The sequence below is a fragment of the Nelumbo lutea genome, chromosome 3, assembly GCF_056320005.1.
Source record: "Nelumbo lutea isolate HS-2025 chromosome 3, American lotus-T2T, whole genome shotgun sequence".
Lineage (NCBI taxonomy): Eukaryota > Viridiplantae > Streptophyta > Magnoliopsida > Proteales > Nelumbonaceae > Nelumbo > Nelumbo lutea.
In genome coordinates, this window is record NC_142686.1 from 12,506,520 (window position 1) to 12,532,544 (window position 26,025).

General features: G+C 41.3%; 1 protein-coding gene across 2 annotated transcripts in view; it reads right to left on the reverse strand.

Moving 5' to 3' along the window:
- Positions 1-25,117, reverse strand: part of LOC148862998 (phospholipid-transporting ATPase 3-like) — a 72,576-nt gene extending 47,459 nt beyond the window's left edge. The window contains exons 1-5 of one of the 2 annotated variants that reach the window (XM_088978009.1): positions 24,555-25,117; positions 19,126-19,191; positions 18,912-18,973; positions 8,620-8,701; positions 8,313-8,423 (exon numbers count right to left, since the gene is read on the reverse strand). In XM_088978009.1, coding sequence (XP_088834135.1) covers positions 8,313-8,423; positions 8,620-8,701; positions 18,912-18,973; positions 19,126-19,191; positions 24,555-24,749 — 516 coding nt within the window. In that variant the 5' untranslated portion in view covers positions 24,750-25,117. The remainder of the gene's footprint in view (positions 1-8,312; positions 8,424-8,619; positions 8,702-18,911; positions 18,974-19,125; positions 19,192-24,554) is intronic. The other variant, XM_088978011.1, reaches the window with a different exon arrangement.
- Positions 25,118-26,025: the final 908 nt, after the last annotated feature.

A 26,025-nucleotide genomic window follows, 5' to 3' on the forward strand; every position in this document is an offset into this window, starting at 1 on the left:
ACTGATGATAAGGACAAGTTGTTCTGTAGCCACTGCCGACGTTCAAAACATACACGGGACACATGTTGGGAGTTCCATGGGAGGCCAAAGTGGGCTGTAAAGAACCAAGAACAAGGTAAGGTGCAAGGTCAGAAGAAGCCTAATATAGTACATAATGTGGCAAATGTGGCAACCCAAGATACTTAGTCTGGTGGAGTGTTGACTGGTACTGCTCGGGAGTATTTCACTGGTTCTGACCCCAAGGAAGATATCATGAATTCCTTCCGAAATCACTTGGACAGTTTAGTCACTATTACCCCTTCTACTTCATTTGCGTCTACATCAGGCAATGCAACATCTGCCTTCCATGTATCCAATGCCCCCGATTCCCCCTAGGTCATTGACTCAGGGGCCTCCAACCACATGACCGGTAAGCCAAACATTTTCTAATCTTATAACCTTTTGTCAGGAAGGGATAAGGTGAGACTTGCAGATGGATCAATCTCCTCCATTGCAAGCCAAGGATCAATATCCCTTCCTCATGGACTTAACTTGAATAATGTTTTGCATGTTCCTCAACTTCCCTTCAATCTACTTTCCATTAGTAGTATCACAAACTCTTTAAACTGCAATGTGACCTTTTTTTCCTGGTTCATGTGTTTTTCAATATCTAACTTCAAGGAGGACGATTGGTAGAGGAAGCTTAGTGGATGGTCTCTACACTCTCGACAACAAGGATGGTTTCTCGGTGTCATCTTCAGAGTCTCTTAGTCAGTCAAATAAGAGTCAATTTTTTTGTGGCATAATCGGTTAGGTCATGTGTCTTTTGAAATAATGAAGTATTTGTTTCCTCATTTATTTAAGTCATGTTCAATATCAGATTTCCAGTGTCAAACACGTCAGTTGAGCAAGCAATGTAGAACAACATTTCATTCGAGTAATAAAAGATCAAATTTCCCTTTCCATATTGTGTATTCTAATGTGTGGGGGCCTACCACTATTAACTTCGAAGGGAAGGTATAAATACTTTTTCACAATGATTAATGATTTCTCCCGTTATACATGGGTGTTTCCCATGCATAGTATTCCAAAGGTTGTGCGGGATTTCCAAAGGATGGTGTTTACACAATTTCATGTTGAAATTCAAAATTTTCAATCAGATAATGCAAAGGAGTATTTCCATGGTGAGCTCGATGAGTTCTTTGCTTCCCATTGATCTATTCATAGGAACTCATGTGCAAGAACACCGCAACAAAATGGTATTGCTGAGAGAAAGAACAGACACTTCCTTGAAGTTGCACGAGGGATGATGTTACACATGAATGTACCAAAACATTTTTGGATAGATGTTGTGTTAACTACTGCTTATGTCATCAATCACATGCCTTCCAGAGTGCTGAACTACAAGGCCCCTCACCAGTTGTTGTTTCCCCAATCTCCTTTGTTTTCCATTCCCATGAATTTTTGGTTGTCGTGCTTTTGTCCATGATTTATCTCCATATCGTAGCAAGTTAGAACCTCGGTCTATTCCATGTATCTTTTTGGGGTATCCCTCTACTCAAAAGGGTTACTAGTGGTTTAATCCCATTGATCATAAATTCTTTGTCTCTATGGATGTCTCCTTTTTCAAGTCTGAACCATTCTTCCCTGCTTCCCCTCAAGGGGAGAGTAGTATGGAAGAGGAGAAGCATGTCCAGGTCCGTCAAGTCTCTCTTCTCTCTATTCCGGATCCTACTCCTTTTCGTGTCTTTTAACGTACCGCGTTGTAGATATCAGCAATGTGACAAAGATGTGAAGCCACCAAACACTGAGCAGCCAACACCTTCAGACTCCCAGGAGGTAAGTCCAAATGAACTAGGTACTATCTCACCTGTTGATACCCCAGCTCCCTCTTCAATTGTGGATGACCTTGACATTCCTATTGCTCAAAGAAAGGGAGTCAGGTCATGCACTACCAAACACCCCATTACCCAGTATGTCTCCTATGACCACGTTTCCCCCTCTTATCGTGCTTTCCTATCTGCAGTTGATAACATACCTATACCCAGAAATGTTGCAGAGGCTTTAAAATGCCCTTAATGGACAGATGCTATGAAGGAGGAGATTAATGCTCTCCATAAGAACCAGACTTGGGTGTTGGTGGATCATCCAAGGGGGAAGGACCCAGTGGGGTGCAAGTGGGTGTTTACAGTGAAACATAAGGTGGACAGGACAGTTGAAAGGTACAAAGCAAAGTTGGTAGCAAAAGGGTACAGTCAAGTCTATGGTGTTGACTATGATGAGACGTTTGCTCTAGCAGCTAAGATAAACTCAATTCAGGTTCTTCTATCATTGGCTGCAAACCTTGATTGGGAATTACATCAGTTGGATACAAAGAATGCCTTCTTAAATGGTGACTTGGAAGAGGAGGTGTACATGGTTCAACCCCTAGGGTTTTGTGCCAAAGAGAGTGAAAATAAGGTGTGCAAACCAACAAAGCCTCTCTATGGTTTAAAATAATCTCCCAGGGCATGGGTCAGTAAATTTCATATGGTGGTCCAGCAAGTAGGATTCAAACAATGACAGTCTGATAACACTCTCTTTGTGAAGAGATGTCAAGAACATGTCGCTGTACTAATAGTGTATGTGAATGATATCATCATTACGGGAAACTGGAGCTCAGAAATATGTAAAGAGACTGGGCCAAACGGGCCCTAACAGCCTCTCTTGTAATATCTTTTATTTTATGTTGATGGGCCACACTTAATGGGCATGTTATTTATTCTTGTTTTATTTTTCTTTATGCAACTGCCAAGCTGGCCGCCCACTTAAGGGCATTCTTGTCATCATCAAATTTTTGGATCTTAATAAAATAGGGTTAGAGGAGAATGGAGAATTATTCGACTCCTTCTCTTACCTCTTCTCTCTGCCATCTTCTTCTCTTGTACAGTTATTCGGACTTGTTTTATTCTGCTAATCACTAAGTTTAATCTTGATATTAAAGGACTGATTTACATCTTAGTATCAGAGCGGGTCTAGTTCATCTTCCTTCTTTTTCTTCGTTCCTGTACACTCTAAAATCAAGAGTGTATGGAGAGATAGGTTCTCTATAGTATAAAGAATCACTTGCCTAGTTGGTAGAAGGGTTTGGAGAGTTTAGTTCTTGCTATATTTTGCCAAGAAGTGATATTGTTCTGCTGCTGCCCGAAACCCTAGCCGACTAGAGATTTTCGAGGTTACCAGGAAAGGGGAAGCTCGGGTGTGGTGCTCTATGCTTGGAAGGTGTCTTTTGACTACTAAAGGGGAGCGGTTAAGGTTTGGAAGAGTTTGGGTTAGTCTGGTAGGTGCTGCAGCATTTTCTCTCTTCCTCTCATCTGCTGGACAGAGCAAAACCCTAGTTTTTCAAGCACCCGAGTTCTAGTTTGACTTCAAGTAAGTTTACACAGTCAAAATTTATGTTCTTTGATTTCCGTTTGATTAATGGAAACATATGGAAGTGAGTTCAAGCAGGTGTCGGTTTCTGGACCTGCCTCAATAGATTTCGTTTTGGCTGGTGTTACCACAATTAAGCTAGATGGGACGAACTATCTTGCTTGGGCACAGTCTATAAAAATCTATGTTTGTAGTAGAGGAAAACTCGAGTATCTCACAGGCAGTAAGGTGAAACCCGAAGAGACATACCCTGAATTTGAAAAATGGATGCAAGAGAACTATATTGTTATAGGATGGTTAGTCAACTCTATGCAACCCCATATAAGCCAGCACTATCTCTGGATATCTTCGGCTAAGGAGATATGGGATAGTGTAACCAAGACCTATTCACAGAAACTGAATGTAGCCAGAGCGTACAAATTGAAAAGTGATGTGAAAAACCTGAGACAAGGGGAGAAGAGTGTAACAATCTACTACTCTATACTAAAATCCCTATGGCAGGAAATTGATGTTATAGAGACAATGGTATGGGAGAGTAAAAAGGATGCTAAAATGTATAAAAAACTGGTGGAGAGAAATAGGGTGTTTGAGTTTCTCACTGGACTTAACCCTGAGTTTGATATTATCAAACAGAATATTTTGGCCAAGGAGGAGGTTTCTCTTTCATATGCATATGCTATGATAAGTAGTGGGGAGAGTAGGCGGCAGGTTCAGTTGCAGAGTCCACCTACAGAACATTTTGCACATGCGGGAATGAAACAAAAGGGCCCTACTGAGAAAAGAGAGCAGGTGTGTGAATATTGCAAGAAACCACGGCATACAAAGGATACCTGCTAGAAGCTTCATCCTGGACTTCTCCCTGATAGATTTAAGAACAATAATAACCCTAAGAAGGGCAGTCATGTGGGAAAACCCAAGACTGCTAATGCTGCTACAATACCTGAAGGGGGAGAATCAAGGAGAGTGAAGAGTAATCAACCATTGAGAAGTTGGCTGCAATGAAGTTGGAAGCTACAGTTTCTTCAACTCACCCTTCCAACAATACATCATCTTCATCGGCTTTTGCTCACTCAGGTACTCATGCTTCTGCAAATCATACTTCAATTTTAGGTAATCATAAAATCCCTTGGATTATTGATTCCGGTGCATCAGATCATATGACCAGTCTATCTAACCTTTTTTGCTCATATCACCTTCTCTCTGGGAAAGAGAAAATATCCCTTGTCGATGGATCCCTAGCCCCCATCTCTAGTAAAGATGATATAAAGACCTCTGACACCTTGTTCTTATCTTCTGTTCTTCATGTCCCTAAGCTTAACACAAACCTCGTATCTGTTAGTAGCTTAACAAAGTCCATGAATTGCAGCATAACCTTCTTTCCCACTCATTATGTTTTTCAGGACCTGCAGTCTCAGAGGATGATTGGGAGTGGCCATGAGGCGAACAGAATATACTTGATGGACACACCGGATCAAGCTTTGGGACCACCTCATGGAGTTGCCATAGAGTCAGTCGTGTCGAAGTCTGTTAACAAAATTTTATTATGTCATTTTCGGTTTGGTCACTTGTCTTTTTCTGCTTTGAGTCATCTGTTCCCAAATATGTTTAAAGGTGTGTCTTTATCAAGTCTTCATTGTGAATCATGTGAGCTAGCAAAGCATTGTAGACATTCCTATTCAATTAGCAATAAAAGATCACTTTCTCCTTTCCATATTGTTTACTCTGATGTGTGGGGGCCATATCACATGCCAACCATGGGGGGTTACAGGTACTTTATCCTTTTTATTGATGATTATTTGCGTTACACTTGGATTTATCTCATGAAATCCAGGGATGAATTACTAGCTATTGTGCAAAAATTTCATGAACTCATCCTCATTCAGTTTAACACTCGTATCAAAATATTCCGTTCTGATAATGCTAAGGGGTATTTTGAGAGAACCCTCTCCACCTATCTTGAAACTTTTGGGGTTATTCATCAAAGTTCTTGTTCCTACACTCCACAACAAAACGGGGTGGCAGAAAGGAAGAGCAGACATATGGTTGAAGTTGCCAGATCCCTCTTGTTTGCATCCCATGTTCCTATATAATTTTGGGGAGATGTTGTTTTTACTGCTACTTTTTTTATCAACCGTATGCCCTCCTGGGTCCTTAACTTCAAAGCCCCCTTTAGCCTTCTCTTCCCGGATGATGATATTTTTTCTCTTCCTCTTCGTGTTTTTGGGTGCACTTGCTATGTGCATATTCACAGTCATCAAAGGCACAAGTTTGAACCTAAGGCTCGTAAATGTGTTTTTCTGGGATATGCTTCCACACAAAAGGGATATTGTTGTTTTCATCCAATTCGTGGCACCCACTTTGTATCTCGAGATGTCACCTTTGCCGAGTTGACTCCCTTCTTTAGTATTCCTCCTGAGGGGGAGAAATCTGATGAGCCCTTTGCTATGTCTCCAGTTGTTCCTCTTTCCCATCCCTTGTGAGTCTGATCATGGGGTGCCCACCTCTTCCACTGGACCTACCTCTGATATCCCTGCTCCTCCTCCTCCTTCTGCTCCTGCTCTCCAAAGGTGGTACCAAAGGCAAAGATTCAGACATGTGCAGGTTGTTTCCACTCCTTCAGAAGAACATCTTGCCACTCCCATCATTCCTGAGGAAACAGGTCAGCCCTCAACTGACCCATCTCAGACTGTTCCAGACCTTGACCTTCCTATTGCTCTTCACAAGGGCAAGCGGAAGTGTATAGCCCATTGTATCTAACACTTATCTTACAGACTTTGCAAGGGCAAGCGGAAGTCTAAACCTGTACCTCCTAAAATTATTATTTTCTGCTAGGAGGTGTTCTATAAGAAAATCAACACTTCAGACTTATTGCAGAAGAGAAGGCCTTCTATGTGTTTGTCTCCTAATTGGTGTGTACATTGCAGGGCTAATGGTGAGGATTGCTCTCACTTACTTTTAACATGTTCTTTTCCTATTGCTATTTGGGGTTGGATCTTTTCTTTGTTTGGTTGCAGATGGAATTTGACCACAGTCATAGATCAGATCTTTGACCCTTCCTTCTTTGTGTGGCCCACAAAAATTGGTAAAACAATGTGGAGGTGCATTAGAGCTGCTGCTTTGTGGACAATTTGGGAAGAAAGAAATGCGAAGATTTTCCAAGAGAAGGAGAGAAATATTCAGAATGTAAAGAATTGCATTTTGACCAGGGCAATCCATTGGTTGAGATCATTGGATTCTTTTAAAATATATTCCTTTGACGACATTTGGAGGAACTGGATTGTTGTGGCTAGTAGCAGTAACAAGAAGAACAGGGTACCAGCTGTGTAAGGGCCACCTTCAGAAGACAGGGCAAAGCTGAATTTTGATGGTAGCAGCCAAGGAAATCCGGGTCCATCAAGGGTAGGTGGGGTGCTGAGAGAAAAAGATAGTAATATATTAGCTTTATTCTCAGGCACCGTGGGTATAGGATACTCTATTAGAGCTGAGCTTCTAGCGGCAGTACAAGGTATTCAGATTGCAGACTAGTTAGGAGTTCAGAACTTGCTTATTGAAGGAGACTCCAAAGTCGTGGGCTGGTTAAAAAATCCAGCTTCAGTTATTTGGTGCTACAGGGATATTATGAGGAAAGCTAATTGGTTTTCAAGGAACATGACTGTTAATATCAGTGGGTGGGTAGAACAGTTAATAGCATAGCGGATGGGTTAGCTAAACAAGGGGTAATCAAGGGAACATTTATTCTGGGCAGCTCTGTAAACTTTCTTTTCCTAGTCTGAGGTAGTACTTTGTTGTTGTGGAGAGGTACCAGCTCGTGCCTCTCCTTTGGGCAGGCTGTATTGTAATATCATTCTGATTATCATGAATAAATTTTCAATCATTTATCAAAAAAAAAATGAACATAGTGAATGTGGCGATTGAAGGGGATTCAGAATTGGTGGTGGGGTGGCTAAAGGATTCAGAATCCATAATATCCAGCCTCAAATAAAGAGTAACATGATCAAGGAATCAGGATATAATAAAATTACTAGATGATGAATCTGTGACATCTCTGTAGGTTTAAACTGATGATAATGCAGAAACCATGTCAATATTCATATTATCCAACAAAAACAATAATGCAGAAATCATAAAAATATTTTAGTCACATGACCAAGCTCAAAGCTTCGTAGTCATGGCCTAAATAATGATTGCAACCAAATATGGGCTAACGTACAAATTAGTGCAGCCATACAGGGATCACCAAATATATAGCATATACCCCAGGCAAGACTACTTCAAACTTAATAGGCATTTCTATGGTATTTATCTTCCAATGGGTATGTTGATCTTTTTATCAATAGCTTGACTTTGATTTATATATGTTCTTTTCAGAAATCCCGGTCCTTTGAGAGGAGGGCCCTTCAGAAACCACAGAAAACACATTCCCCTTGTGAATTTCGGTCCAACTAGCTAGAGAACTGGTTTGTGAAGAGATACTTTCTTTGCTCATGGCCTAAGGTTGACGACTACTCATGATCAAGTTAAGGTGGCAATGGTTCTCAGACTATAAGCAGCTGCGTGCTGAGAGCCGCTTAAGGTCTTTCTTCTGTTGGTCATTTCATAGAGTAACCAGCTATTTGGCATCTAAAGTGAACACCTTGCTCAGATGGCCACCTAGAATGGATGACATTTAGCAGATCTCTTGAATAGACATACAGTTCAGAGGATGAATTATATTTGCATGATAACAATCTTGAAAATAGGGAAGGTTGAGCAAATTGTTGCTGCCTCTGTAGACTTTTAAGCTGTATTATGCTGCTTCTGTGGCTTTTTAATCTTGTTCATTGTCTTGCTTTTTAATAAATATTTTTTTATTATTAGTCCAAAAAATTAAATAGAAAAAAGAATAGATAGATAAGAAAAAGTAAGAAAGTCAATTAACTTACCCTAACAATATCCCCAACTTGGAGCTTCTTCCAGGGAATACTTTCCCACTTCTGTTCTTGCAATACATCTATAGGTGAACTATTTATCACCCTATCATTAAGCAAGCGCTTCTGTTTATAGAATTAGAGAAATTAAAGAAGCAATTAAGTCAAATAACCATTCAACATTGAACTGCACAATAAAGTTGACAGATATGGATGATTGAACCAGAATGAAACCCCAGTTCATCAGCTATATCAGAATAAAAAGGACATCAAAGATTTCGCATGTTTATGTGTATAAAGCTTATAGCCTTATATTACTTACCCAATCCTCAAAAGCCTCTTTGACAAGGGAGACAAAAAGCACCAGACTCAATGGGACCACATTTGTTATAGGATGGACAGGACTGCACAAAAAAAAGCAATTCTTCAATGCAAAAACATAATGTGGCTAGCACTGTGGAACCAAATTATGGAAACCAACAAACCAACTTGGCAGTTACTTTTGTTTTGAAAAACAAAATCATGTAAATTAGCAAATTACCCCAGTTATTCACCATAATGAAAACAAAGAAAATTCTTAAGAGAAGTAAAGAGGCAGCTGCTCAAATCACTGGTGGAGATATGCAATTGAGTTAAGTACTGGAGAATTTAAGATGATGCTCAGTGCCCTTTTGTTGCTGGATTTATGGGTTTGATTGCGGTTTGGATTTCTTGATTTTGGGTGAGATAGGTAATCTGTTTGTTGAATTTGTTTGGCTGATGTTTAAATCTGTTGTAATTTTTTTTTTTATCAATAACAGAATGTTTTATTAGATTATAAAAATTGTGAAACTTTGAGTACAAGAGAGGGGAGGTAAAATATCTTAACTCCCCCACAACAGAGAACAGGAAGGAAAGCTAAAAAGTGGCCCAAAACAAAGAATCCTTAAGCACCCCTTTGCTTGGCTAACCCATCAGCCATGGAATTAGCACTTTTCTTCACCCAGCTGTACTTCACCTCAATATCCCTACTCAGCCATTTAAATTTTTTCTTTTCATTTCTGTAGCTCCACAAACCATTGCTGTCTTCCTTCAACCACTTAATTACCACCTCCGAGTCCCCTTCAATGATCAAACACTGAATGTTTAATTCTCTTGCTCTTCTGATTCCTTCCAAAGCTGCTAAAATCTCTGCCCTAAGAGAGTCACCCTCACCAATAGGGCCAGAGAACATAGCAAAAATAATCCCAGCCTCATTTCTGAAATCTCCCCCCAATCCCAGAAGGCCCAGGATTCCTTAAACTACAACCATCAAAATTCAGTTTCATGAATCCTGAAGGAGGGGGGGACCAAGAAGGTCTAGAGGTCCATTTGCACTGAGCCAAGGTAGCAACTTCTTTCCACTTTCTCAAAAGATCAGCCATGGAGAACTCTGAAAAAAAGCTCCAAAGATTTCAGCCAATGACTGACCCTTAAGTGTTTCAATTCAGTTAAATTCTCCATAGATCTTTCCTTGTCTGAAAAAAGTCTAGAGTTCCTCTCTCCCCATACGGACCAGCACACAGCTGCTCTAATGCTTCTCCACATGATCTCCCTCTTTTCTTAGGCCATCTAGAGAACGAGGGAGAGAACAAGCTTTGCAAACTCATGGGGGGATTCCAAGTGCATCCAATCAAGGATGAAGCCCATTCCCAAATAGTCTTAGTAATCGGACAAGTAACCATAAGGTGGTAAGCCGTTTCCCCATTAGCTTTACAAAGAGCACACCTACTGGAAAGTAAGCAAGAATTAGGTCTCTTTCTTTGAAGCAAGTCGGTTGTGCTTATTCTTTTTAGGAAAGTTTCCCAGCAAAAACTACCAACCCGAGGAGGAATGGGTTTACTCTAAATCTCATTAACAAGGAAGGAAAGGCTAGAGGGAACCGGAGGATGGACCAAGGTCTCAAAAAACGACGCACAGGAGAAGAAACCATTGGAGGATGGGGTCCAAATTCTGGAGTCATCCTTACTCGGGTCCAAAAAAACATTTTCAAGGGTGGCTAGTAGAGACGACAAGCAGCCCAAATCCGTATCCCTTATTGTTCTCCTCAACCCTAGATTCCATCCAAAACCGGAATTAGAATCAGAAGGAACTAAGAAAGAAGAAATGGGTTCATTCTTCAGGTCTGACAACGAATATAAGGAGGGAAATTGGTCCATCAGAGATGAGTCCCCAACCCAAGGCTGCTCCCAAAATTTTACGAGATTACCAAAGTTCAAATCATACCTTATCCAAGGGGAGAAAACCATAAGCAAATCATGAATGACTTTCCAAGGAGAAGCAGTTGTAGTCCTTGCCAAGATTCCTAGATCCCAGTCATTGTCTTCCAGCCCATGTATACTAGCCACAATCCTCGTCCAGAGTTTGTCCCTTTCCACTAGAAACCTCCACAACCATTTCCCCAACAATGCCATGTTTCTTTTCCTGATGTTCCCAATCCCAAGCCCTCCTAACTGCTTGCTTCTAGTTACCACCTCCCAACTCACCCTATGGTCTTTCTTCTCCTCTCCCGGTTCCCACAAGAAATCCCTCATTAACTTTTCCACTCTACTTGAGACCATTGTGGGAATCTTAAACACCGATAAAAAGTAAACAAGAAGATTAGCTAGGGTAGACCTAATTAAAGTGATTCTCCCCCCTAGAGAAAGATAATTTTTCCTCCATGAGGCAAGCGTTTTCTCAAGTCTTTCCAAAACCGGGTTCCAGAAGTTGTCCTTCATGGGATTATCTACTAAGGGGAGACCCAAATAAGTCAATGGCCAATCCGAAATTGCACACCCTAATAACCCCGCATATTCACTTACCTCTCTCTCCTCCAAATTCACTCCCACCAAACAGCTCTTATCAAAGTTCACTTTTAGATTGGATATCTACTCAATAATTGTATGGCCAATTTCAGGTTCCCTATCCAATTTATGTCCCCAACTTCACAAAAAAGAATTGTGTCATCTGCGAACTATAAGTGTGTTAGTGGTACTTGCTCCCTTCCTATTCTCCACCCTTTTACTAAGTTCCCTGCATCAGCTCTATGAATTAGTCTGCCCAAAACATCTACAACCAGAGTGAATAGGATGGGGGAGAGTGGGTCTCCTTGTCTTATTCCCCTTGAGGCAGGAAAGAAATCCCTTACAGCTCCATTCACCAAGATTGAATAGTGGCAGCTCTTAACACAACCCCAAATCCATTTACACCATCTGTTTCCAAACCCAAAACTCCTCATCACCTCCACCAGGAAAGACCAATCAACTAGGTCATAGGCCTTCTCTAAATCTAGTTTGCAAACCACACCCTTCTTCTTGGACTTCTTGAAACTTTCTAAACTCTCATTTGCAATCAAGATTTGATCAGTGATCTACCTCCCCTTCACAAACGCTCCTTGATCGGGTGCAATAATAGAAGGAAGAACTTTCTTTATTCTTAGAGACAACACTTTTGCAATTATCTTATACAGACTATGCACCAAACTGATAGGTCTAAAATCCTTAGGGTGTGAAGCCTCTTTCTTCTTCGGGATCAAAGCAATAAAAGTGGAGTTTAAGCCCCGATTGATTACTCCCCTCCTATGAAATTCCTCAAAGACCCACATAATATCCTGCTTCACATTATCCCAGCAATCCTAATAAAAAGCCATTGTGAATCCATCTGGGCCTGGAACCTTTGTCCTATCCATCATAAACATTACCTCCTTGATCTCCTCTATATCGAAAACCTTCTCTAACCCCTCCCTATCTGCTACACTTAGAGTAGACCAATCCAGCCCTTCCAGCCAAACCCTCACATTTACCAACCTTCTGAAAATAGATTTAAACTTATTTACAAAGGCCTCTGCTATTTCTGCTTGGTGGGAAATTACTTCACCTTCGACCTCCAATTTTGAAATGAAGTTCTTCCTTCTTCTGCTATTTGCCAAAGAATGGAAAAACCTCGTGTTTCTGTCTCCCTCCTTTAACCATTTACACCTAGATTTCTGTCTCCAACTTATTTCCTCCTGGAGCAAAAGGTCTTCCATCTGCATCCTCACACTCCACCTCAACTCTCTGTCTTCCTCTCCAAAGGGACCCCTTACTTCCTTCAAATCCAAGTCCTCTAATTGTTCCAGCAAAGTCTGCTTTCTCTCCTCCAATCTTCCAAACTCCAACCGGTTCCACTCCTTTATCTTGGATTTTAGAAATCGAAGCTTCTTGTGGAATTTCATACCCTTCCACTCTACTAATAGATTACATTGCTCCCACAAGTCTCTGATTTTCTCAATGAATCCCGGATGAGCCAGCCACAAGTTCTCAAACCTAAAGGGGGTAGGTCCATCTCCTCTTAATTCCTCCTTACACATCACTATGGGCCAGTGGTCTGAGGTAAGTCTAGGGAATGCCCTAGAAGTTAGATTCCTCCAATGCTCTTCCCAATGTGTTGAAAACAGGAATATATCTAGCTTGGAGCAAAACGGCTTAGATTGTAGGTTGGACCAGGTGAAACTGTGATTTAGAAGAGGGATTTCTTTAAGCTCAAAGGTGTCTACAAACTGATTGAAATTCCTCATGCTTGTAGTCACCCTCTGACTTGGATTATTAGTTTCCTCTTTGAACCTCACCACATTAAAATCCCCTCCCACGCACCAGGACCTTCCCAAAGGCCCCTAATATCACTCAACTCTTCCCACAATTTCCTTCTCTTTCTGTAGTCGTTGGGGCCATATACATTTGTTAAGACCCAATCAAAATCATCTGCCAACTGCTTGAATTTCACAAATACTGAGTGATCTCCTATTAATTCCTCGACCCCTACAACCACATCCTCTTTCCACAAAGTTACAATCCCACCTGAAGTTCCCCCTTGATCTCCACAGACCTCTTGCCCATCTACTGTCAACATCAGATCTCTTAGATTCTTAAATTAACACCACATCCGAGTCAAACTTCTTAATCACCTCTTTGATAGTTGCTCTCTTCCTCGCACTACCCATCCCCCTTACATTCCAGCTTAGGATCCGCATTTCAAATTTAGGCTTCAACCCTAACTCACCCGAGATTTATTTAATCCCTTTCCTTCTCTCCCCTCTCACCCCAAACTTCTTATCCCCCTCAATATCTCTCTTAAACCTCTCAACTTCACTCAGTTTTATTCTCTTAATCTTACTCTCCTCCTTTTTTTGTAGAAAGGCTTTTAGGTCGTTTGGGTTCTTAAGTTTACACCCTAGCTTGCCAACAAATTCTGCTATTGAGTCCTCCTTACTAGCCTCCCCTCTTTTAATATCTTTGAGCTCTCCACTCCTAGCCATCAAGTCAACTCTGCCCTCAGCCTCCCCACTATAATCCGATTCTGTTCCAGTTGTAGCCTTCCTCCATAATTCATTTATTTCAATTGTTCCCATTATACTGTCAATGATTCCCCAAATTCTTTTATCCCTGCAAGTTCCCTCCACCCTCTTCTGCCCTTCCAACACCCCGTGAAAACTTCTTGTGGTCTTTTGACTATGGGCTTCAGACTCTGAACTAGGGAGGGAATCTGGAACAAGGGACACGGCAACCTCATCAATAGAAAAAAATGAATTTACAGAGTTGACACATTTACCTGAAGCTGACCGGGAGTTTAGAGGGGAATGCAAGGGAAGACAGGTGGAAGCCAAACCCAGTAAAGAGAAATTGGTGTTTTTTGTCTCCTCGTTTTGGAGGGAAACAATCCCCGTCATTTGGTTTACACACAGGTTGCTTCTCTTACCCGACTGTTTACCTCTCAGAGGTGTATCCCCGTTCATTTTTGGGTTAACACAATCTGCCACCATCTCTGTTTCTTGCCTGGCCCCAAGACTTGGTGAAGGCTTATCCCCTTGTGGGCATTGGAATTGCCCCCCGTCGGTTTGACCTGCGTTGTTGGCTAACACTGGTTTTTCCTTCCGATCTGCCCCAGACTCCACTTGTGCGCACTCCCAATCTCCAAGAAAGAGACCCATCAGATTTAGAGTCTCCCTGTTTTGATCTCCTTTGAGTTCATCGTCTTCCAAACTCCCTTTGCTTGAAATTCCTTCTGAACTCTCCTCCTCATCTTCACTTTCGGAACTACACCTTAACCAACCCTTATCATCCTCCTCCCTTTCTTCTGTTCTGTCCCTCAGGTATCGCGGATTTGAGCGATCTACTGCAGGAGAGAGCTGTTCGTCGACATCCCGCCGTGAGACCCAGCTCAGAGACTTAGTTCCAGCTTCTGTTCGCCGCCCCTAAACCTGGTTCGTTTCAGACACACCTGTTTTGGAAGATGATAGACGGTAAGTCTTGTCTACCATCTCCCTCTCCTTAACCCGACCCACGTGACACCTTAAACTGTCACGTGACTCACTTAAAGTCTTTAAAGGTCTAAAGGCTGGGCCGCCCCTACTTCCAGCCGGTTCAGATAGAGCCACTCGGTTGAGACCGATCGGGCCGGCTCCTCTCCTCCTGCGACTGTTCCTCAACCCTTTTCACACTGCCAAACTTCCGCTTCCCCATCCATAGCTTGCCACGTGTCCTCCACCCCGCCACCACTTCACCATCATCCCCTACCTCCGTTCTTCTTCCCCAAAGCGATGCTTCAGCTTCAGAAGCAAGCCAAATCTTGTACCAGGCGCCACCAGAGAGGATTTCCAACGAGCGAGGCACGTTCTCTAGCTTTATGCCTGCGACCTTGATCTCCCCAGCTCGTAGGTTCCTCTGGTTTTGTTCCCGCAAAACACCACCTAAAGCTCTTGTGATTTTTCCCAGAATCGATTCTTTCCAGAGGTTGAAGGGAAGCCCTAACAGAGTTTAATGGAGAAACCGCCTTCTTCTGGATCGACTTCATTGCAGATTGGGGCCCAGTTTTGAATCTATATCAGCCCATCCTCAGTTCTTACCGTGCTGAAACTCAACTTCTCACCACCCACGTCAAGGATTGCTTTCTTCTCAGAAAACGGCAAAAGAACAGCATCACCATCAACACCCAATCTCTCTGCCACTGCGTTAAGGACTTTTGTCCAATCCCTTGCCACCTTATCTGCCTTTAACACCATTTTGTGCTCCCAGTTGCTTCCTTCTTCATCGAGAGTTATCTTCCGAAGAACAGTTGCAGAGTTTACTAAGACCTCTTGACAGAGCGGGGCCTGCTTCTTACTCGACGCTGGTAAACAGAGGGAGGTGGAGTTACAAACCATTGGGCTTCCATTAGGCTCTTCGCCCTTCCTCTCAACCTTCACTAGGAAAGCTTGAAGGTTCCTAGCAAAGGAGCTCCAACCTTGCTCCCTTGGCCCCTCCGGCACACAAATCATCTGCTTTTGTTGATGCCAAAATACTCTGTTACTGTGAAGAACCAGCCCCTCTCATTTTTCCTAAGTACTGCATCGTATCTTCTACCACCGCAACTCAGTGAGTTTTTCCAACCTTCTTCCTTGATAGTATTGACTTCTCCATCAACAAAACCTTTCAGCCAACTGCAAGCTTCCTCTGGTAGAATAATTGTTGCCCTATTTCCTTCCCTGATCTTCAAGTACGACTTGCCCTTTATCCGTCCCTACTCGAATAGGAATTTCTTTGACTCTATGGCCAGCTCCACTCGCCACTTCCCCGCCTGCGTGAAACTTCCCATTTCCTTCCCTGATCTTCAAGGCCCATGTTTGGCTTTGGGTGGAAGGTTGTAGCCTTACTTGTTGGTTTGGAGGTTTAAACTTATTGTAGTCTTTCTTGTCAGTTTGATCCATTTACCTTTATCTGGCCAAAGAGAAAGGAAAGGATAATGTGGAGATGCACTAGTGTGACGGTCTGACAGAGGCTTAGCCTTGCCTACGCTTGGCAAGCTTACGTTAGGGACATGACCGTCATTTTCACCTGTAAGATTTTTGGGAGAACTGATGTCATCTTCGGGCAGACCACCAAAAACTTAACGTACTCTTTGAAGAGGGGTGGTCAACCTCCTTGGGTGCCTAACCTTGGCACTCCTACACCTTCATCCCCTTGCGGGGCGGCCCTGGATAACGGCTACCATGGCTACCAAAGTTCCTCATGGGCGCACACTTGCTCATGGGGACAGTGTTGGACCGGCACTGTGCTACCGATACTCAAGGGAGGCTTGGCATGCGGGCCTGGCTCAAGCATGTCCTTCACCACGCCAACCCCTTGCCCAAGCTGATTGAGCTATCCCGTTGCCCCTAGCGCACGGGTGTGTTCCGGCCCAAGCGGTTGCCTATCATCATGGCACACAGGTGCCTGTCATCATCGGCATACAGGAGACCCTTCTCATCGGTGCCTAGTCTCCTCTTCGGCACACAGTCACCTTGCATTATGGTTGTCCCCCTTTAGCACGTAAGCGGCACCTCCCATGGACCGCTCTAAACCAGGAGAGTGCCCCGGCCATTGGACTTGAGGTCATGATCCAGTGCTACTGACTTTGGTGGAGCCATCCCATCGGGCAACTCCTAGCCTCTAAGCGTAGAAAGGCTTGTCCTGGCCTACCTTGGCCTGGACGCCACACGGGTTTCTTCCGCTATAGAACTACCCCCGTGACACTAGGGCAGCAGTGCTTTGGATGGTGTGGGAAGAAAGAAACTCTAGAATCTTCCTAAAGGAGAGATGCAGGCAACAAATCAAAGACTGCATTCTGGAATCTAGCTAGGGTTATGCATTGGCTACAAACTTCAGACTTATTTTTCCATTTCTCCCTTGATCATATTTGGACGAATTGGCCTAAAGTGGCTTCCAATTCAGTGCATAAAACATGGAAATCCAGGCCCTTCTGGAATTGGAGGGGTTATAAAAGATAAGGAAGGGAATGCAATGGAACTGTACTCAGGACAGGTGGGTATGGGGTTTCTTTGAAGGCAGAACTTTATGCTGGACTAAAAGGAGCTCAGATTGCATATGATTTGAAATTGGAAAAGTTGGTGATCGAAGGGGACTCAAAGGTGGTAGTGGTGTGGCTGAAGAAACTGGAAATTATATTGTGGTGCTATAGGGATGAAATAAAGAAATTCAATTGGCTCACAAGAAATATGAATTTTCATTGGTTAAACAAGGGGTAATATAGGTACCATTTTTATTCGGCTAATTTGTAACTGTTTCCTGAACTATTTTAACAAGGTGAAGCTGCAAGTCGTGCCTTCCTCTACTTGGGATGATTGTAATGTTGTGTTGTGAGTGGGTGGTGGTTTGTTTTTTTCTTCTCTTGGGTGACTGCCAGTCGCCTTCATTGTAATCTTCTTTTTTCTTTTAATGGATTTTTATTTTGCTTTCAAAAAAAATAATGTGCATATAAACCAAACCAAAAAAAACTTAGAATTACAGTGAAGCGGATGTGAGTATGTGACTGAGATCCAAGATACACAGAGTATGTACAACCAAGAGAACTATACTGGCAATGCATAGTAGAATAGCAACCGGTAATGATTTTAATCCTTGTTACATGGAGCTGGTCAAAAGAATATAGCATGCTATCTGTCTAAAACAAAATGTACTCCAAACAACAATCCTTATAACCATTGGGAAGGTCCAGTTCCACCCAAGAGCAGAGCTTTTTGTTGGGAGGTATGTGAGAATTTACAAAAAACTTGGTGGCTGCTTTTTCTTCACATTTGCCTTTTGTGTAGAGCACAAGAGGAAATCTCTCTCCATCTATTGATCTCCTGTAGTTTTATGGCCGCTACCTGGAGCCACTTTTTCTCCCTTTTTGGGTTCAGGTGGGTTCTGCCTGCAGATTTGAGCAGCCTATTTCTCAATTCGTGTTTCTCCCCTTCAAAGAGAAGAGGAAAGGTGCTATGGAGATGCACTATGGTGTCTATTCTCTGGTGCATTTGGGAGGAAAGGAATGCCCAGTCATTCTTGGACAAAGAAAGAGGCATAGAAGAAATTATTGACAACATCTCAATAAAAGTGGTGTGTTGGGTGAAGACCATGGACTTATTCTTTTGATTCCTAAATGTATGACATCCTTAGGAATTGGTTGCAAGGGGCAATCTCTTATCAATGGAAGGTTAAGTCCATAGTGAGTTGGGCTCCATCTTTGGGCTGGTTAAAGATGAATTTTGATGGATGCAGCTTGGGTAATCCTAGACCTTCAGGTATAGGTAGAGTTTTCCGGGATAAAAATGGAAACATCATAGAGTTCTGGACCTCTAGGAACAGGAAACTCAATTTGGGTAGAAACTTGGGCAGCACTCACAGGTTTAAGAGGGGAAAAAAACTAGGAGCGTGAAAAAGATTGAAATAGAAGGGAATTCAAAAACAGTCATTAGGTGGCTAAAGAAACATCAGAAGGTATCCTGGAATTATAGATATATTTCAGGGAGCTACAAAATAGAGGAATTACAAGCAACAATGATTTGGGTTCCAAGAGCTGCCAATGATTTGGCAGATGAACTAGCAAAGCAGGGAGTGTCAAGAGATCAATTGTATTGGGGCCAATTTGGCTAGGGGCTAATGTATTCATGTATGGTGGTTAGCCAAGTTTAGCCCCTTTTCTGAGTTCTTTTCTTTATTTTACTCATTCTTATAGTGATTAATAAAATTCAGCACTGTTCAATTATCAAAAAAATAAAACAAAATTCAGCACTGTTATTCATCAAAAACAATCCATATGATCATTAGTTAGACATAAGAGTACCTGATTGGTGTTGCAGATAAGATAGAGATCATAAGAAAGTATAAATTAGCTACACGCCTGAACTGTCAACATAACATAGAGAAAACATTTTAGAAACAATGTAGCAAATGATAAACAAGTTCAAAATAACATTAAGGCATATAAAATGAGTAAACCTAAAATAGTTTATTTCGATTATATTCTTAATGTGACCCATAGATTAGTACTTAGTTACCTGTTCAAACAATCCCTTCGGCAAAAAGGTAAAAATGTTGTATTTTGTGGTCGATATAGAATTCCCCTGGAAAACATGATACAAGGTTACAAATGTCGTTGCAATAAAATAGGATGCCAAAAAGGATAAGGTATATAAAAACAAAGCCTAAAACATAATGTCCTACAAGTAGAGATAACAATTATCAGAAGAACAAGTTAATAGAGGCATAACTACCTTCTACAAGTAGACCAAGTTATCTCTTTGGTTATCTAGGCAATATATATGTGGTGGGGAGGCACCCATAGGTTCCTATATAAGGTAACATCATCATCATCATCATCATCATCATCATCCTGTTTTGCTACTCCAGTCTGCTATCAAGAGTTGTCAAGGCAACGCCTAGGCAAGAAAGTGCCCAAAGGTTTCAATATTTTGAAGCTTGTGCGTATATTGACTATTCAGGGCAATGATTATTCAGAACCAGTCCTCTTCTAATAAGGATGTCTGCTGTCAAACATTCCCTTTAGCTGCTGTCCATGCAAAGAACGCCCCTCTTGAAGGTATGTATTTGGACCATACACAACTTGGGAGCATAGTTTCCTCAAGCAAACTTATCTTATTGTAGGACTGAACTTAGATACTTACCTGCTTTTCCCATGCCCAAATTCTTGCATCCTCCCTCTGCTGGTCTGTCTTTTCTTGTCTTATCCTGTCACAGAGGTTTGATTGGTTCAATCTCCCAATCATTAAGGTTTTTTCTGAACTGGGGACACCATACCACCCCATTTTCTTGTTGCTCATAGCTTTTCAGCACCCACACTTCCTTATCCTGAGAGATCTCATACAATTCACGACCTCATCCAAAGCTGTATTTCCACACCACTTATCAGTCCAAAATTTGACTCTGTTCCTTTCCCAATTTAATATCGAATTCCTTTTTGAAAGTCAACATATGCTTTCTCTGTTCCATTCCAAACTGCACAATCTATAGGAACTGAAGCTGGACCCAAGTCCCACCTCCTACACTTTTTCTTTGATAAATGTGAAGTTTTACTATCAAAGGATTGAAACTGTTACAAGCTTCCCAAAGGGGGTGCGAGATGCAGCCACACCCTTGAGTCAATACAACTCAAAACTAGAAGATTACAACTCAGCCCAACAAAGAAAGTCCCTAGAAGCCCCTTGTTTACTAAGACATCTACCAATGCATTAGCCGACCTACTCACCCATTGTATTCTGGTTGTCATATGCCTTGCTAGCCACTAAACTTTCATTAGAAGGTCCCTACCATAGTGCCATGTAGCAGAGTCCAGATCCAGCAACCATCCTACTACCACCTTAGAATTTCCCTCAAAAATTAGATTATTCACACCAAGTTTATTTGTGATCTGAATTCCTTGTACAGCAGCTAGCAATTCAGCTCTACTAGAATCCCCTATTCCCACTGGGCTTGAGAAAAAAAAAAGATAAAATACTTCCCTCCTCATTTCTCAAAACCCCACCCACACCTGACAGCCCTGGATCATTAACTGCGTCCATCAAAGTTCAACTCAATTTTTAAAACTGGAGGCCTGACCGAGGCGTTCCACTACCTAGAGGCATGAGGTGTAGTTTAAAACATAAGAGGCATAAGCCTCCTTAAGAGGAGGGGGGATGAGAAGGAGGAAGGAGGAAGGGGAGGAGGAAAAAGAGGAAAGAGGATCTCATTTTTCTTTATTTTTAATAAAAATATTTTATATTAAGAAGAATGAAAATGCATAGCACTAGTTGAAAAGGGGATCTTGTTGAAGCTGAGGCAAGTGAGTGAAGTGATCTAATACTCTTCCACATGATTCTCCCTCTTTTGTGGGCCACACAAAGATAGCTGGATCAAAAATGAAGGCTTACTTCTGTTGGCAGGTTCCATCTGCACCCATACAAAGCAAAGATCCAATTCCAAATAACCATAGCAAAAAGACAGTATATTAACAAGTGAAAGCAATTCTCACCATTAGCTTTGCATAAAGTATACCAATTAGGGGTCAAACACAAGAAAGGTCGTTTCTTTTGCAGGTTGTCCAAGCGCTAATCTTCCCATAAAACACTTCCCAACAAAACAAAGCAATTTTCGGTGGTACAGGCCTAAACGAAACTTCCTTGACTTGGAAAACCCTAGGAACAGAATAAGAATAGGGGCACTTAAAAACAGAGGCATAAGAAAAGGAGCTTTTTGTGGCTGGTGACCAAATCCTTCTGTCAGGCTTAGAAGGGTCCAAACTCCAAACAAACATTGACAAGAAGAAGTAAGCCCAGAAACACAAGTAGCCACATTACCCCCCTCCAAAAACCAATATCCCAATTCAAAAACAAAGAAAGAAGAAAGGACGAAAGGAATTTAAAAACATCTTTCCTATACAAAGAAATTGAATGAAGAGAGGGAAAGAGATTCTTCCAAGATTGGTTAGCCACCCAGATGCTGTCCCACCTCCTACCTTTTATGCCATACTTTCCTACAATTACCTGCCACCATGGTGATAGTTGTATGAGACTTTATTTATAATGTTCTTATTGTTATTGGAGCTTGGCCATAATGTTTTAATTAGTTTTATTAGTGCTTCAAGCAGATGCAACCTTACTAGGGGCATTTTTGTCGCTGTATACATTTTATTGACAAAGTATGAATAATAAATTGATGGGGCAGCCACTAATCTTTTGGTACCCCTTTCTTCCTTCAACCCTTATACTCTCTTTCTTCTGTATTGTCTTCTTACTTCCTCGTCTTTCTCCTTTCCTTTGTTGTTTTTGCCTTATAACAGATTTCCTACCTGGGCTCAGTTTGGAAGGAGTACAAATACAAATATGTACAGTACAAATTCATACAAAATAATAGAAAATACAAGGTTTTGCACTCTACATATTTGTATTTGTACTCCTTCCAAACTGAGTATTAGTATGAAAACGGTTTTTTTCATCATGTGGTTTTACTCCATGCAGTCTTGAGATCAGCTGACTGCATGGAAGGGTGAAAGGCTGATTGTTTTATCCCCTAGAGCCTGATCCTTGGATTTTTTTGGTAGTTTCTGCTGGCCCGGGAAGAGTTCTTGGAGAAGAGTCCAAAAACAGGAAGGATTGGAGAGAGAGAAAAAAGCAATTTCTTTATGCAGGGATTGGATGACACCCGCTGAAAGTGGTGGCTGGAGTTTTTCTGGTCTCTTAGATTTTTTTTTTTATGTGGGTGATTGCATCTGGAGAGGTTTCTGGATTGACTGGAGAAACTGATTAGCTGTTCTCCAGTAGTCCAGTTTCTCCTGAACCCAGAAGTGAAAGGGACCTAACACTAGGAGTGATTCTATGCTTGACTCAAGTGAAGTTTTTTGTTTTTGCTTGACTTATGTCTATTCCCAGAGGAGATCAATTGCACCTAGAAGCAATACAGATTCGGGTGATATTGACCTAGGGGGTCCAATTTCTCCTAGAACCCTGTTTTCTGTTGGAGGGTCTTGGAAGGAGCCTGATTACTGTGTTTGGTGGTTTATTGCCTCTCTAAGATCATTTGATTGGTTGTTTACACTGTTTTGATTCATTTGAAAACAATGGAAGCATCTAGAAGTGATCAAAAGTCAGGGGAGAGTTTGGAATGGATCTGCGAGGAATGGGAGAGATACCAAAAAACCAAATCACTACTATGAGGTTGGATGGAGTGAGTTATCTTGAATGGGCTCAATCTGTACTCATGGTTATTGAGGAAAGTTGGGGTATATCACAGGGGACACAAAGAAACCAAAGTCCTCTGATTTGTTCTGTCTCATGCCAGATGGGTGCAGGAGAAATATATGGTCATGACCTGGCTGTGTAATTCAAAGTTTCCCCACATCCGTATGTACACTTAGGGCCTGTTCGCTTGCTCTGAAGTCTGACATCTGAAAGTGCAAAAATTACATTAAGAGGTATATTGGTATTGGTGAACTTTTCTTTCCTCTGAACTCTAAATGCAAAAAATGTTGTTCTAAATCCTGAATTCCTAGTTCTGAATTCTGAAAATTATCAAATATCTATTTTGACCCCATATATGAGAGTTTTTGTTTGTCTTTTTGGGGGTATCATTGGAAAGCAAAAAAGTTGTATGATTGCACTTTAAGAGATAAAAGATAAGAGGAAATGAACAACCATTTTTCTCTTAAAATTAAAAGATTCCTAAGAGATAAGAGTTAAGAGGAAATGAACAAGCCCTTAGACATAGATTATCTTTGATGCCCCTGTTGTATAGTGTCTATATGGGATTTTCTTGTATCTATGTTTTCTGGATAGTGCAATACAATACCTAATATTGTTCAAATTCAAAAAAAAAAAAGAAAAAGAAAAAAACAAGGACCCCATCCCATCATAATGTTAATTTCTCTTATTCTCACTACAAGTAACACACTTACACATTCTCTCCTCTATATCTCTATCGGCTCTGTCCCTTCATATGTTTGTTTTCTCTTCTTTTTTTTTCTTTTTATTTACACACTCTCTTTATCTCCTTTTGCATTAACAGGACAGAGATCCATCCCCTAGGTTTAGGTTACATAATGTTTCTTTAATTACACTTTAATGGTCAATGCTTTTATGTTAGTTCTGTTTTAATGATTACTAGTTGCTACACCAAGGGAAACAAGTTCGTTCACAAAATAATAGGTAACAGGCTAAAACAAACCATATCTTTGGTATCAAAAAGCACTGCCTAGACAATTCATAGTCTTGGTGCAGAGACCATAAATGAGAGTTTTAGAGTGATGTTCAGTTCTAGCAATTGCTTAGGCACTGTATGTGTTTGTGCTTGATACTCTGTGTGTGCGTGTGTGTGTGTGTGTGTGTGTGAGACAGAGACAGAGACAATACGGTACCAAAGACACAAGCTCACTTCCACTCGGAGACATTTTGTGCAAAGTTACTCTTGAGAGGCTAGTTATCTAAATTGTTTTGCAAATAGTATACTAAATATTAGTTACAAAAAATGCTCTTCTGTTCTTTTTTTATTTTCTATCAATAGTTAATACTCTTCTGTTCTGTTCAAATATCTTCGCAATGTCATAAAACTCCTCCAACATTTAAACTGGAGTTATTGAAACCTTCAAACTATAGAGAGATAATGATAAAAGTAATCCAATTATGTTGCAATTGTACATCACAATCCATTTTCAATCAGAAGAAATAATTCATAAGATGATCTTAAGAAAACAAAGATTAATATCGTCAAAAAAAAACCTATAGTAATACGAAAATCCGCTACACATGAAATAATTCATAAAACGATCTTAAGAAAACAAATATTAATATCGTCAAAGAAAAGAAAAAAAAAAAAAAAGAAAGAAAAAACTATAGTAATACGAAAATCCGCTACCATAACCAAATCGCCAAAGCATGGAAGTGAAGGAGAAGAAACAGAAACGAACAAACATGGGGATCGGAGATGTATCTAAACCAACCTTGAACTTAACGGGAAGATTGGCCTCTCGATCATTACAGTAGATCGTGCGATGACCTGGAGCCTGGGGCTGGACTCGACCTAGATGAATGGTTTGCGAGGAAGACTGGCGTTCACTCCCAAACGAGCTCATGGAAGTAGCTCTTGACCCACCGAGCCTTGACCTCGATGGCCTAACCCTATCCCATCCGTTCATTGTAGAATATCAATCGAATCACAGATCGAAGAGGAATTCCGTAAAGTAAACCAGAATGAACAACGACAGGTGCTAAATCAGAAACAGAATTCGATCGGTTAACGCAGCAAGCTACACTTCTCGCCGTTCCCTTGTCTATGTATGGGTTGGTCGTGCAAAGAATAGCCAAGGAAAAGGAAGGAGAACAGCGACGGCGAACGGCGAAAGAAGGATTCAAAGTTCAAAGTTCAAACCCCCCTCATTGATTTCATTTTAATTTTGCTCCCTTTTATGTCCTTTCTGTTTTCTCTTCTCCCGATCCGCGTCGCTTGTCTTTTTCCATTTTTCCCCCCTTTTGGTTTTTCTCCTTATATACCCAAAAAAAAAAAAAAAGCCTGGAGCTGAAAACCTGATACAGGGGAGTGATACCAAATACCTACGTACGTGATACATCCCGTCAGTGAGCTAATAAGTGTACGTGTTGAGAGTTGATTGGGTTTTGTAGCCCATTGTACTCGGCTTGTTTGTTGCCGATCGCGGGTCTTCTTTGCAATATATGTTTTCTCTGTCCGTAGCGCGTGGCCACGTAGGATAAGGACTTTTTTTTTGTGTTTAGTAACTCGCGGTCCCGCGCCAAAGCTGGAAGTTGGCTCACTTGGCGATATGGCAGTTAACGAATTGGAGTCTGCAGACGTTATTTCATTGTTTCGTATATTTGGCCGCTGATGGTCGATGGAAATGGAATAATTGATCACCCGGTCAAAATAATAATCTTCAACCTTTATCTATGTTCTGAACTCTGAAGCGTTTTGGAAATTCAGTTCAGTGTGAACCCTTTGTTTTTTTTTTCTTTTTTTTTTTTGGGTATTGAACCCCTTGTCTTTGTACCATGGTTTTCGAAATTGGACCGGACCGGATGGTCCAACCAAAAAAACCTGAAATTAATCAGGTGATCAGTTTTAGTTTTCCCCAAAATCATAAATTTGCCCAAAAACATTGATTTTGGTCAGCAAACTGTTGACCTAGGTGGTTAACCATTTGAATCGTTCAAACGTTTTGACTATTTTTTATTTTTTTACAGAACGGGCCGACCATTCGAACTATTTGACTCAGTAACCGGACCCCTGACCGATTCGGTCTCCAAGTCATTTTTTTAAAAACCATGCCTTGTATCCACATAGGGGCAGTATTTCATTTTTTCTTGGCATAACACCACTTTTTTCAACAAGATTCTAATAATTCTTCTTAAAAAAATGATGGAAGCCTATATCGACACCTCTTATGCGACAATTTACTC